At 46.0% G+C, this 14173-nt stretch overlaps 1 protein-coding gene across 6 annotated transcripts in view, besides 2 other annotated features; it reads left to right on the top strand.

Moving 5' to 3' along the window:
* Cdk15 (cyclin-dependent kinase 15) overlaps positions 1-14173 on the top strand; it is a 95637-nt gene that overhangs the window by 75556 nt on the left and 5908 nt on the right. For all 6 annotated transcript variants that reach the window (XR_373255.4, XM_006496049.4, XM_006496048.4 and 3 more), the window contains one exon: positions 11832-11950. Coding sequence is in view for 5 of the 6 variants with exons in the window: in XM_006496049.4 (XP_006496112.1) it covers positions 11832-11941 (110 nt within the window). In the remaining variant the exon portion in view is untranslated. The remainder of the gene's footprint in view (positions 1-11831; positions 11951-14173) is intronic.
* Positions 1507-3017: an enhancer, noted in NCBI's record as "VISTA enhancer mm1575". NCBI's record gives its function as "enhancer in: somite[4/6] | tail[4/6]" and the evidence as "EXISTENCE:transgenic organism evidence [ECO:0001131][PMID:17130149]".
* Positions 8446-9630: an enhancer, noted in NCBI's record as "VISTA enhancer mm489". NCBI's record gives its function as "enhancer in: midbrain (mesencephalon)[8/9] | branchial arch[5/9] | eye[5/9]" and the evidence as "EXISTENCE:transgenic organism evidence [ECO:0001131][PMID:17130149]".

Here is a 14173-nt window from a genome sequence, read left to right on the forward strand (position 1 = left end):
TGAGAGATGGGGTTGGGCTAGTGGGTCAAAAGAAAGGCGTTGCAGTAGAGCTGTAGCGCCTACCCTGGCCTGGCACCTCTGTCTCGTGTGGGTCTGGCCTGCCTGTCCTGCTGTGCTCCCCTCTTTCCCATCTGTGCCTAAGATCCGTCCCTCTGTGGACACCTAACTCTACCACATCCCATACATGCACAGCGTGTTTGTCTGTACACAATGCTCGCATCCCCCTACTTAGAGAAATGTCCCCGTTAGCTTCCTGCAGAGTCTATTATTCTGGGCCCTGAGAACTGCTGGGATCATCAGGGTTTTCTGGGCACCAGCTTTTAATTAAGAAGCAGCAGTCAGCATCCAAACGGACATGTATGCTCGTAGGAACTTGGGTTTTGATTCTCCCTAGAAAGCAGAAGCAAAGTTTTCAATCAATGGACTCTGGTGCTCACACCATCTAAAGGGGTGTGTGTGTGTGTGTGTGTGTGTGTGTGTGTGTGCACATGAGTGAGGGAGAGAACAATCTGTATTCCTTCTCTGTTCACCCTGCTGCAGAGCCCAAATCTACTTTGACACTTTGAGAAAAATGAAAAGATGGAATCTTGCAGGAGCCTGCCTGTGCTGGGGGAGATGCGGAGTGTGCGCAGCGGGAGGGAAGTTGACTTTTCTTTATACATATAGGGGTTTTTCCATGCAGAGTTTAAATTATGCCTGATAAAAGGAGTTTCGTGGATGTTTCAGTTCTTTCAAATTCTCCTGGCTTCCTCCCAATTAAATGAGGTTTGTCAAAGCCACGGGGCTCTGCTGGCTGCTGCCTCTGCGGACAAGCACTTCCTGCAGCGACATCTCGAATCCCTGAGGGAGAAGATGAAAGGGCCAGCGCCAAGAGACAGGGAAGAGGGGTGCAACTGTGTGTGTGTGTGTGTGTGTGTGTGTGTGTGTGTGTGCACTCGCGTGTGTGTGCATGTGTGCATGTGTGCTTGGGGCAGGTATAGAAATACACATAGAAAGATGACATTGGGATGTGCTGCAAGCAGGCGGGAAGAGCAAAGGTACTGGGAGAATTGGAGAGGAGCCTCCAGGGCTGTCTGTGCACCTTGACAACAGTGGCCCTCGCCAAGGGCTCTTCCTCCACTAAGGGCTGCATACCCTGGGCTGGGTACCACCACTAGCCTGCTTTTTCATTGCCCCTGGCAAAGAGCCTTTGTTAACAGCCTGCTTTGCAGACAGAGAGACCCAGTGGGTAAACCCAGCTCCCAACCTGCAGGGACAGAAAAATCTCCATTGCTGAGGCGGGCTGCTGCAGGCACGAGAATTGTGAAAAAATAAGATGTATGCTTGCCAAAGACGTTTGAGGAGTGTTGCTTTGCTGTAATTAGAAGAAAGGTTTTGCTCCCTTGGTAACATTTCATTATGGCCTCCATTCAGGGGCTTATATTTACATCAGTTTATTATTCTGGTCGCAGAATAACCAAGTTGTCACTTTAAAATATATTCTGTTTCCCCTTTGATCTGGAAGATGCCAGCTCTTATTGTCTGGCCTCTGAAGAAGACAATTAAGCATGAAGCCTGTAAGTGGAAAATATATGGAGACCAGAGGACAGACAGCCCAAATCCCCACAGAAGGCTGCTGTGCAAACTCCCCACAAAATCAAAGACTAGTCCCCATCAATCTCTGCCGATTTTCATCAAGCTGAGTCTCCAACGACACTGTCCCTGGGTTGTGGCAGTAAGTTTAGAGCCAGAGGAAATTGATCAAGGGTGATTTGCCATGAAAACCCAGGAATTCCAGGATTGGTTCCCATGTGGAGATCACTGTTAAGTGGGAAAACGTCAGCATTAGAATGCAGGGCGGGCGAGCCTGCGGGAATGTCTGCCAAGCCCTGACGCTCTCCCTCCCGGACCCTTGAACACCTGAAGAAACATTTGTTGAAGGAGAAATTATTGGTAGTCCCTCTCAAAACACACCCATCAGTGAGCTAATTGCTTTTGCAGATGGCCAGGGAACAGCTCTCCCCACCCAGGCACCAGCTCATGGCCACACTGTGGTCCCCATGGCCGAGCCAGCAGTACAGCCTGTCAGCTGGGGCAGCAAGGACCTAAAATTAGGCCCTTTGGCAGCTCTCTAATCTTAGCTCCAGGTTCAGCCCTTTGCTTAATTCCCTTTGCCCTCAGCATGAACTTGGGCTCTGGGAAAGGAACACTGGTTAACGATTTGGGGGTAGGGGAGTAGAAAATCATTAAGCTGCCCCTTCTAGAAATGGCTCCCTTCCGTTCTTACAGGAAGCCTTCCAAATGTTACCATTAGAGAGTTAAGACTGACTTTGGAAGCTCGCCATTTTGAGCATACACACTGATCCACAAGAGTATTTTTTTTTAAAAAAAAAAATCTGGGCCAGTAAATGCCACATGATTTAAGAGTCTGGTCCTTAAGCCCCAGCTCTTGATCATCAAGACATCAAAGGCGCTCTCTCTCTCTCTCTCTCTCTCTCTCTCTCTCTCTCTCTCTCTCTCTCCCTCTCTCTGTTTGACTCATTTTCTATCCTAATCCAGGTTTGAATCCGTCTCTACCATTCCTTCCTGGACTAAATCCCTGCTTCTCCTTTAAAATACGTCTTGGCATCTTAGGGGAAAAAAATCATCTTGAAGTTTAAAGGCTTGCCATGCTCCACAAATACTTTTGTAGAAACAATGTTCTATAGGCTGCACAGGGGCAGGGAAAGCCTGCAACCCTTTCCTCTGCCTTCCCTCCACCCACTCACACCTCCACTCTGAGAGTTCTGAACTCATTCCCACTGCCAAGTTAACATCAGAGCCATATTTCACTTCACTCCAAAAAGAGTGAAAATTTCAAGTCTTCTTCTATTGTCAGGTCTTTAAACATTTGATGATCCTGTGACATCACTGTCCAAACTCACTTGTCTAGTCTAGGTGTCCTTAACTGGTGTGTGTGTGTGTGTGTGTGTGTGTGTGTGTGTGTGTGTGTGTGTGTATGTGCATGAGCATCCATGTATGGAAGTTGACCTGGGTGTCCTTCCTTAGGAGCTGTCAACCTTGATTTCTGAGATGGGAGACAGTCCCTCTCACTGGGATGTGGGGCTCACTGCTTAGGCTGGGCTGGTTCACAGTCAAGTTACATGGATCTAGTCGCCTCTCCAGCACTGATGCTAGAAGCTCTCGCCACCATGGTTTATTTGGGTTTTTTGTTTTGCTTTGTCTTGGTCTTTGTTTTGTTTGTTTGTTTGTTTTGAGACAGGGTTTCTCTGTAAAGCCCTGGATGTCCTCACTTTGTACACCAGGCTATCCTCAGATTCAGAGATCTGCCTGCCCTGCCTCCAGAGTGCTGGGACTAAAGTTGTGTGTCACCGCGACCAGCGGTCAACCAGCTTCACCAGATTCGGTGGTTTTTACATGGATGGATGGATGGATGGATGGATGGATGGATGGATGCTGAGGTTCAAGCTCGGGTCCTCGTGGTGGAGCTCATGCTTCTTCGTTTCTCTACCTCTCTGTTTTTCTCTGTGTCTCTCTGTCTCTCTCTCTCTCTCCTGGGATTGGACCCAGGACCTCACACACACACTAGGCAACTGCTCTCCCACTGAGCCTTAGCCTTAGGTTAAATTTCTTTAATTATCCCACCATATACATATCAAATATAAGTTCTGCTTCTCTCACTTAGTCATTCATTGGGTCTTATTGTGGTATTATAACATTCTTCTTATTTTTATCTCTAAAACTCAGGACCCAGCATAGTGTCCTAACATAGTGGGCAAATTATGTTTCCATTTATTCATCATTTACTGGTAAGTGTGATGCTGAGAACAGAACAAAGATTTAGGCATGGATGTTATCCTCCAAGAGCATACAGTCCTAAGGCAATGGATAAGGCAGGGATGTGACCCAGTTGACAACATATGCAGAGATTAACGCCACTGTAGTGGGCCAGGAGAATGTGAATGGATCTTGAATGGTGGGCTGGGGAGTTGGCTCAGTGGGCAAGAGTGTTTTCACTATAAGCATGAGGGCCTGAGTTCAAATCTTCAGCTCTCATGTAAAGTGGGGCATGGGCCAGGTATGATGGCACACACCTTTAATGCCAGAACTCAGGAGGCAGAGGGGGAATGGTCTCTGAGTTTGAAGCCACCTTGGTTTACAGAGTGAGTTCCAGGACAATGCAAACTTGTCTTGAAAACAAACAAACAAAAAAGAAAAAAAATAAAGAAAGAAAAAAGTGAGGCATGGCCTGTAACCTCAGCATTTGGGACAGATAGCCTTGCCAAACTTCAGCTTCAGTGAGAGACCCTGCCTTAAAAACTAAGGTGGAAAGAGATTGATTGATGGAGCACTGGGCATCTTTCACTGGCTCCTGTAGACATGTGGGTACGCACAACACATACACACACCCTAAGATTCTAAAATGAAGCTGATGTTCTTGCATGGTTAGGACCAAACGAGAATCTAAGGAAAGAGATGTCCTACACTTTTCTAGGAGGGGCAGGCAGGGGGGACACGGTTATATGTACCCCAGGCTGGCCTTGACCTGTCCTCATAACTGACCTTCTGCTCCTCTTGTTTCGGAATCATAGGCAGGTCTACCATTCGCAGTTCCTGAGGTGCTGGGGGTGGAACCAGGGCTTAGTACATGCTAGGCATGTTCTCTTTGCTCTGTCCCTGGTGCTGCATGTTCCTTAGTGTCCTTCAGTGTCACTCTAGAGCTGCCATCTTCGAGGAACAGTGGCAAGATCTTGAAGCTGACACAACACAGCGTTCTCTCTCTTCAAACATATGTTCTCACAGTGACTTAAACTTCCACGAAGCATGCCTGAGGAAGTGCCCTGTGTGCTCCTGTATGGTTTCAAGCTACTTCTGTTTGTTATTTATTTATTTATTTATTTATTTATTTATTTATTTTTGGACTTGGATTCTTGCATAGATTAGAAATGCAATGACAGATATCATTATCACTGATATCTATCACTGGGATTCCGTTTCATTCTCTCAATGAATTTGCTCCAACTAAAGGTAGAAATATTTCTATTGTTTTTTTTTTAAATTTTATACTTAATATTACATCCCCACTACAGTTTCTCCTCTATATTCTCCTCCTACTCCCTTCCCCATGTTTATTGCTTTTTAAAAAAATATTTATTCTATGTGTATGAATGTCTTGCCAGTGTGCACGTATGTGAACCATGTGTGTGCCTGGTGTTCACACAGGTGGAGGAGGGCATTGGATCCTCTGGGATTGAAATTACAGCATCCTCTGGAAGAGCAGTAAGTTCTCTTACCCACTGAGCCTGTGCATTGTTTTTGTATCCAGTTTACTCAATGTTTAATTAAGGCCAAGTTTCAAAGTCTGGATGTGAGGAAGAAAGAAGAGAGACTTGTCTGCCACTGCCCTGTGTGTGTGTGTGTGTGTGTGTGTGTGTGTGTGTGTGTGTGTTTCCTGAGACAGAGTCTTGCTACTTTGGCTGGCTTGAAACTTACTAAGTAAACCAGGCTCGCCTCAAACTTGTGAGTCATCTTCCCACCTTGACTACCCAAAGATCCACCTGCTTCCCTCCCGAGTGCTGGGATTAAAGGCGCGTACTGGCTGGCTTAATGCCTGACTTTTTATGTGGGTTCTGGGGATCAAACTTGGGTCCTAAGGCTTACACAGCAAGTGCTTTATAGACTGAACTATTTTGCCAGGCCCCTTTTTCCACTTTTTAAATTTTTTATTAAGCAATATTTTAAAAGCCATCAATTAAGAAGCAAACTGAGGGCCAATGAGATGGTTCCGTGGATAAGGCACTTACTGTCAGGCCTGACGCCCCACATGGTAGAAGAGAGCTGAATGCTGGCAAGGGTGAGGCTAGGCTAGCCTAGCCTACCTAAGAAGACTGTCTCAAACAAAAAGGAAATAGGACCCGGCAGTGGTGGTACATACCTTTAATCCCAGCACTAGGGAGGCAGAGGCAGGCAGATTTCTGAGTCTGAGGCCAGCTTGGTCTACAGAGTGAGTTCCAGGACAGCCAGGGCTATACAGAGAAAATCCTGTCTCAAAAAAACAAACAAACAAAAAAAGAGGAAATAGAAATTGGGGTTGATAGTGGAGTCACCCAATTGGAAGTGGAGGAGCCAAGGCTCACTCACACGAGGCTCCAGCCCACTCTCCCCAAAATTCATTCCATTACCAAGAACATTGTAGCTAGACTGGTTTAGAGTCATGGTTCACCCCTAGTCCCAGCTTGTTGCTGCTTTTGTAAAGCCTTTCTGGGAAAGGTTCCGCCTTCCCCAGGTGGACTAGGTGACACCTCAATGTCTTATGCTATGGAAATCCACACCCTGTCCCAGCGCCTTTTCCCCTGTGCTGTGAGGGCCCAGTGTCTGCTGCTCTCACTCTTCATGATGCTGTCCGCAGCACCCTTGGATCTTAAGAGTTCTTACTCCATGGCAGTCACTGTTCTTGTTTCACTCTGTAACCATTCTGCAAGAAAAACAAGAATCAAATGAAAATGGGAGCAAGGCATAAAATAGCAATTTTATTCAAGAGGAAACAAAGCAAAGTTGCATACATCACATGGGAGACAGTTTGTGAAGGTGAGGTCTAAATAAAACCGAGTAACTGCTAAGGTTTCTTTTCCTTTCTTTAAAAAAAATATTTACTTATTTATTATATGTAAGTACACTGCAGCTATCTTCAGACACACCAGTCAGATCTCCTTAAGGATGGTTGTGAGCCACCATGTGGTTGCTGGGACTTGTACTCAGGACCTTCAGAAGAGCAGTCGGGTGCTCTTACTCGCTGAGCCATCTCACCAGCCCAGGTTTCTTTTCTTTTAACCCAACAACTCCCAGTGCAGGTGAGGAGCCAATCTAAGCATTTCTGCTGACAGAAGTGTGGGTCAGGGACAGTGCCTTCCATCAATATCAGATTCAACCAACCTTAGGTAAAAGGAGCTACACAGATTTGCTCATATTTTTTAATCAAGATCTATTTATCCCTGAAATTACCTAGCTAAACAGTTGAGCAAGCTTAAAAATAACCAAACAAACCAGGCCATGGTGGTGCACGCCTTTGTTGAGAGTACTCAGGGAGTAGAGGCAGGCAGATCTCTGCAGTCTAGGCTAGCCTGGTCGAGAGAGAGAGAGAGAGAGTGTGTTAGTTCCAGGACAGCCAGGGTTTTATAGAGGAACGCTGACTAAAGAAACTGAACAAAGCAAAACAAAACCTAGATGTATACAAATGTGATACACACACACACACACACACACACACACACACACACATAGTGGTTTGAACATTACAAAGTAAAAAATAATTTAATTACTGAGCCCTGGAGAATGGATTGGATAAATATTAATGTGTTGCCTGGGCACACAGTGCTGTGTACCATTTGCAGCTGCTCACAGGAGTGTGAGGTGCACTGGAAACAATTAAGCACATAAGGCCATAAGCTACATACACCAGAAAAGTAGGCCCAAGGGCAGCACATGACCTTAATCCCAGGATCTGAGAGGCAGCCTGGGTCACATAGCAATGCCATCTTCCAAAATGGAAAGGAAAGGAGAGGAGAGGAGAGGAGAGGAGAGGAGAGGAGAGGAGAGGAGAGGAGAGAGAGAAGAAAGGAGAGAGGAAGAGGAAGGAAAAGAGAAAAGCCAGCAAATGCCTTTAGCTTAGCACTCAGAAGGCAGCTACAGGTGGTTCTCTGTGAGTTCAAGGCCAGCCTGGTCTATATAGCAAATTTCAGGCCATCCATAAATATACAGTAAGACATTGACTCAAAATCCAAAAACAAAATTGAGAATATAAAATGGCATATTATAATGTACTTATGAAAGGTTATTTGCATGTGAACAGAACTGAAAGTTAATGTAGAGAATAAACACGTTCTAGAATACTGCGGATCATTTTCCCTCCTTTTCAGAATTTTCTGTAATGCTGGTGATGACATATTTTTTGGTTTTTAAGAATGGATTAAAGCAAAAATTGTTTAAGAGTTCTGAACTCTGGACTGAGAATTAAAGGCCTATGTTTTCTTGTTCTTTTTTTTTTTTTCTTTCCCAGACTCCAGATGCACCTCTGGCCTTCATAAGCCTTGATTTTCCCCATCTGCACAATGGGTTAACACTAGTTTCTTCTAACCCAGAATGAACTGAACATTTATGAAACCCTTGGCTCACTAAATATGAGGTTTCGCATAAGTGTGGTTCTAGGAGACAGGCGAGGTAGAGAGGAAAGACAAATAGGTACTAATTACCTTTAAAAGACAAGACCATCTGCTTCCATGGGAGATGACTGTGTCCTGTGCCCCTGGTCTGAGCTGTAAGTGCACTCTTGTGTTAGTTAGCACCTTCAGTGTAAGGTACCCTGAGATCCCTTGGGATTTGACGATATGAAGCTGCCATATCTCCACATGAGCCAAGAAGTTGGCCTTCTCATGCAGAAGTGTGTGTTCTGAGTAATCGAACACAGTAAGCAGCCGTAGCTGATGAATTGATGATGTGCAAGGACAGCAGGAAATCACATGACCAGGGAAACAGCAAAGAAACTCTTCAAGGCTAGATTAATCCCCAGACTCCTTGCGACTCCCGCTCTCTCCTGTAGCCAGGCAGGCTGAGGGAGATTTGGTTTCCTGTGCTGGTGACTCAGCACCCCAATCCCATGAAGTCACTTTCTGCACTTCAGTACGCAGGGCTTCCCCAGGTTATCAGTGCAGGGAGAGTAAACGGAGACACTGGGATCGGATTTCTAAGGAAGAGAGTCAAAGCAAGGTTTGAAAGGGGTGACAGCCAGCTGCCAGGAGCCCAGGAACTCAATTAGGCTGAGAGACAACTATCTCATTATCTCCTCTGAAATGATCTAAATACATAAGAATCTAAAAGTTTTAAATAAACTTGTCTTACCGACAGTCTAGATGACTGAATTCCCCTTCTCAAAAAACTTTTAAGCACCCACTTTCGTATTTATTTATTCTAAGCGCAAAGCCACCGTGGTAATTACGCTGTCAGATTCACTAAGCTAATGAGCAGTCACCGGAGTGGAAGGGCTTGCCTGGCTGAGATCACTGAGGGAGAGCCGTCTGCCGCCTCCTAGCTTCTCTCCTTTCCTTCCTATCTTTTTCTTCCCCGCTTTTACATTTTCTTTTACTGTGACTTAGGAAGGAGAGTCTGGCAATCCACAGCCAACTTGAATCCTTTTGATTAGTCTCTCTCTCTCTCTCAGCCTCTCTCCCTCCCCTCTCCTCTCCTCTCCTCTCCTCTCCTCTCCTCTCCTCTCCTCTCCTCTCCTCTCCTCTCCTCTCCTCTCCTCTCCTCTCCTCTCTCTTTACTTTCTCTGTCCCCCTCTTCCTCCCTCTCCCTCTTCTCCCTCTCCTTTCCTCTTCCTCTTCCCCTCCCCCTCTTCCCTCCTCTCCTTCTTCCCCTCCCCCCTCCCTCTCCCCCTCCCTTTCTTCTCCTCTTCCACTCCATTCCTATCCCTGCTTTTGAGGGGCAAGGGAGCCCCAGGGTAACCCGAGCTTTTCATGCCACTGTCTCCGAGGCAGGATTTCTCCTGGAGACAAACTCCTAAATCAGCCCAGATTTGAGTTGACAAAGAGTCTGCTAAGTGTACGCAATGTCTATCTTACTGTTTAGCTGTTTATGCTGTGGTGTAAGCTGGAGGAGAGAGTACAAAAGGGAATATTATAGCAACCCTGTGAAAAATGTCTTATTTGGATCAGCAAACATTAATCCTCTTCCCCATTCCAACCTAGCAAATCTATTATTTTAAACCAAAGATGTCAGAACTGCAGGTTTCCCACAGCATTGATACAGACCAAGCAAGGCAGAGCCAGCAGTGAAGGCTTCTTCTTTCCCCTTGGGTGTGAACAGCTTCAAGCACACAGCATCATTACAACATGTTATGCCTTTGGTATGCCAAGCATAGAAGCGCTGTCTCTGATAAATTATGAGCTACTCAGACCATGGGCCTGGAAAAGCAGGGCCTGCGTGCAAGGATGCTGAGAGCAAGTTCTGTGCACATGCTTGGTGACCTGGGCTCCTGACCTGCCCTGCTCATGCCCCAGCAACGGCAATTGTTCAGTGCCTACTTCGTGTCAGGAACTATGGAAGGCGTCTCATACACACATTCGATTGTGTTTAGCTCACAGCAATCTGCTGGGAAGTTTTGTTCTTCCCCTCTCGTGCAGATGAGTCCCCTAACTGAACGCTAACTTTGGAAGGACTTGGCCCATCAGCTCACTGAGTGCCCACAGAGACAGCGGTTATGTTATTACACAGGTGCCTGTGGGACTGCAAACTACCAGGGAGCCCACCCAATCAGATACAGACTTCCCCTGAAGGGCAATGCTTTTCTTTAAGAGTCATTTATACATTATAATGGGGTGAAAGCCATATGCATTCAGGAGAAATCATTAAATGGGCCTTCCATGCCTATGGGTTCCATGACTATACCTGTCAGTGTCAGATTCAGACAACCCCACATATTCAGGGGAAAGTGTGTCCTAACATAGAAAGTACCTAACATAGGCCAATTTTCTCTTGTTGTTATTTTCTTTAAGATGCTGTGTAACTATTTACACCGTGTGTACCACATTAGGTATAATATAGAGACACAGTAGCTCTGGATCCAGGACCCATGAGATGTCTTTATTCCAAGTTTTGGTCACTTTGGGGTCTAGCAATCCACTCTCTCCACACTGGGTTGTGGCAGATTGTTACATGTTCCCAGTAGCACAGTCACAAGGCAGAAAGAACCGGCATTCTGCAGTGTCCAGCATTGCTAAACTCTGACATTCCATATGTTAGGTATGTTAAATGTTTGCTATTGTTGTTTTAAGATAGGGTCTTAGTAAATGTATTTTTGCATTTGTTTATTTTGGGTATTTTGTCTGCATGTGTATCTGCACACCAGAAGAGGGTATCAGATCCTGTGGGACTACAGTTATAGCCCATTGTGAGCCACCATGTGGGTGCTGAGAATTGAAGTCAAGACTTCTGAGAGAACGACCAGTGCTTTTAACTGCTAAGCCATCTCTCCAGCCCTATTAAATACATTTTTGATGGAGCTGGAGAGATGTCTCAGTGATTAAAAGCAAGAGCTGTTTTTTCTGAGGACCAGTTCCTAGGTTCCATTCCCAGCACCCACACCATAGCACATCTGTACCTCATCTCAGGGGACCTAATGCCCCATTGACCTCCACAGGCCCTACATGCACAGTGCACAGACATACATATAGGCAAAATACCCGCACACGTGAAATAAAAAATAAATTAAAAGAGCACTTTGATTTATGATATTTATTGTATTTCTTTTATGCTGGGGATTGAACCCAAGGATTTACAGTGGCTTACCAGGATATATCCCCATGGTAAGTCAAAGAACATCTGTGTAAGGATGTAAGGATGAAGGGACTACATAAAGATATTTCAAACAAAAAAAATTTTTTTTATTTTATGAAAGCCATGCCTTAGAGTTTCTTTAGACTATGTTTAGAGACGAGGGTATATGACAAAGTTTTGAACCTTCCTCAGGATATCTAGCCCACATGCTGCTCTCTGCCTGACCTGGTGGGAGTACAGTCTACACTCCTTGGCACACCTCTCTAACTCTTCCCCGTGGGTGCCAGACCCTTCCCCAGTTTCATCTGCTAGTGCTTGGCAAGTGTGCACTGAACTGAGTTAAATAGGGTGCACTTGACAACTATTACAGATGCAGTAACATACCCCAAGTCAGTATAGTCAGTTTGCCTATTTCAACATCTCTTTGGGTATCAGATGTTACAACAGGCAGACAAAACATGTGTACTATTGAAGAGTTCAGGAAATACTATATAGATGCTCTTCTCTTTTCCTCCCTACAGAGGAGTCTCTGTTTGCAGTTTCGGGAGTGAAGCTAAAGCCAGAAATGTGTGACCTTTCGGCTTCCTACAGGAAGAGACACCACCTAGTCGGGGTTAACAAATGTTGGTGAAAAGAAAAGGTGAGGTTACCTACATCTCTGAAGGTGAGCAGGCCCAGAACCACAGGCAATTGATCGATTGATTGATCGATTGCTGCTTGCAGAAGGGAACAGGGTCTGCCTTTGTCTGGGATCTAGGACTTTCTCCCCACTCCGAGGGCAGCCTCCTTTGGAACCCTACTTCCTAAGCTGGAGAAGAGATGAGGATGCTATGACCACTTCTCCCACCCATGGAGCTGTGGTGGCCCCCTGAATAACAGCTTGAAGATTTCCACCAATACTGGTGGAATAAAAAACTCTGGTGACATCGTTTTTCTTAGCCGGGCAGGCCTCTATGTCAGCTGGAAAGACACATCAGGGCGAAAGTTGACCAACAGACCCACTTTTCCCAAAGGCTGCAAGGTTTCCTGGGGTGCAAGATATTCAGTGTTGAAGTGACATTTCTTGCTAAGTCAGGATGATTTGTCATATTAGTGGTGAATTCTCTTCTCAGTCAGTCTCAAGGAGCAAACGGTATGATGGTAGATTTTCCCAGAACCATCGTACCCTAAAAGGTATTCATGCACAGCTAGCTTCTGCTTGCATGCACAGAAGGCTGGCGGAACACTCCCCAAAGCCAAGTGCAGACACACCCAAGTGTCTCAGGAGTACTTCCTCTACTGAGCCTCTGCCATGAGTAGAAGGGACAGCAATCTGGGTTTAAAGTGAAACCAGGTGCAGAGCCAGCCAGGCCTTTAGGTGACCCTGGCCAGATTCCAAATCATAAGGACTATTCTCTCATAGGGCCACAAGCTGATAGTGTCTTAAACGCGTTCTCACGACCGGCCAGGAAGAACACAACAAACCAGAATCTTCTGCGGCAAAACTTTATTGCTTACATCTTCAGGAGCCAGGAGCGCAAGCCCCAAGCCCCAAAAACGAAAGCCCCCCCGCTTACATCATCTTTAGGAGCCAGAGCGCCAGCGCGCCAGAGCGCCAGAGCGCAGAGCAAGAGCGCAGAGTAAGAGAGCGCAAGTAAGAGAGAGAATGGCGGAAACCCCGTCCCCTTTTAAGGAGAATTATCCTTCGCCTAGGACGCATCACTCCCTGATTGGCTGCAGCCCATGGCCGAGTAAAGGCAGAGTACATGTAGTGGAAAATTACTCTTGGCACATGCGCAGATTATTTGTTTACCACTTAGAACACAGGATGTCAGCGCCATCTTGTGACGGCGAATGTGGGGGCGGCTCCCAACATCTCCCCCTTTCCTTTTAATAAGAGCAATAGGCCACCCATATTAATGAGAGTGGAGATAGAGGTCAAATCCCCAGTGTGCAGGTAAAGGAGCCATGTACAGGATTAGCTCTTAGGCTCACAGGCTTTTACCCAGAGCAACCCTGACCTGCTCCCGTGTCGTTTTGCCTGGAGAGAAGGACACTTGGACACTCAACCTTCTTGAAAGATGACATGTCTCCCTAGAATAGGCTCATATATGCCGCAGAGCCCTTCTACTGCAGTGCTTAGCCGTGCAACTCTCTCGGGCTGCTGAAGCACACTCACTCTATCCTGTGCAATGAGTCTAGCCTCGTGGGATGCAAGAGCTGAGTGGCCAGCGACCTATTGCCTAAGCATAGATATATCAGGGGAAGCACCATGTTCTAGAGCTGCAAGTGCCTGGGCAATAACCACCTTGTCTCTCCTAGTTTGGGCCTTAAGCTTACAGACCAACCAAAGAAGCAACACTAATCCACAGCAAAGTGTATCTCCAAATAATATCAATCCCACCCATTCTTTAAAGAAGGGAAATGCTGAGGAGATCCAATTGGGTAATCCTTTGGTCAGGGACAGGTCCAAGCGCGTGGAGTTGACCTGAAGTCTCAATTCCCGAAGGATCTGTTCAAATTCAGCCGTCCAATTCTGTAACATATACTGAAAAAGACTTTTTGACAAATTAGCTGCCCTAGTAAATTTCTCATACTAAATGGAAGTAACACACAATCCCGGAAACTTTTGTTCACATCCCAGCTGAGCTATTTGCCATAATACATCTAGTTGTTTCTGGACAAGATCTATGAGTTGATTAACCAGCATGAGACCTCCCTGTATCTTGACATTAGCTGAGGCCTGTTTATCTATGACTGTAGTCACTGAGGCTGACAAAGTGTTAATGGTGTCAGTCGTCTGGACCTGTCCAGACAGAGCCAAGGCTGTCTGAATCAAGGCCAAACCCAGTTCCTAGTTAGTGGTAAAAAGCAGGGGAATACT

This window comes from Mus musculus, chromosome 1, assembly GCF_000001635.26.
Source record: "Mus musculus strain C57BL/6J chromosome 1, GRCm38.p6 C57BL/6J".
In the NCBI taxonomy this organism is placed as follows: Eukaryota; Metazoa; Chordata; class Mammalia; order Rodentia; family Muridae; genus Mus; species Mus musculus.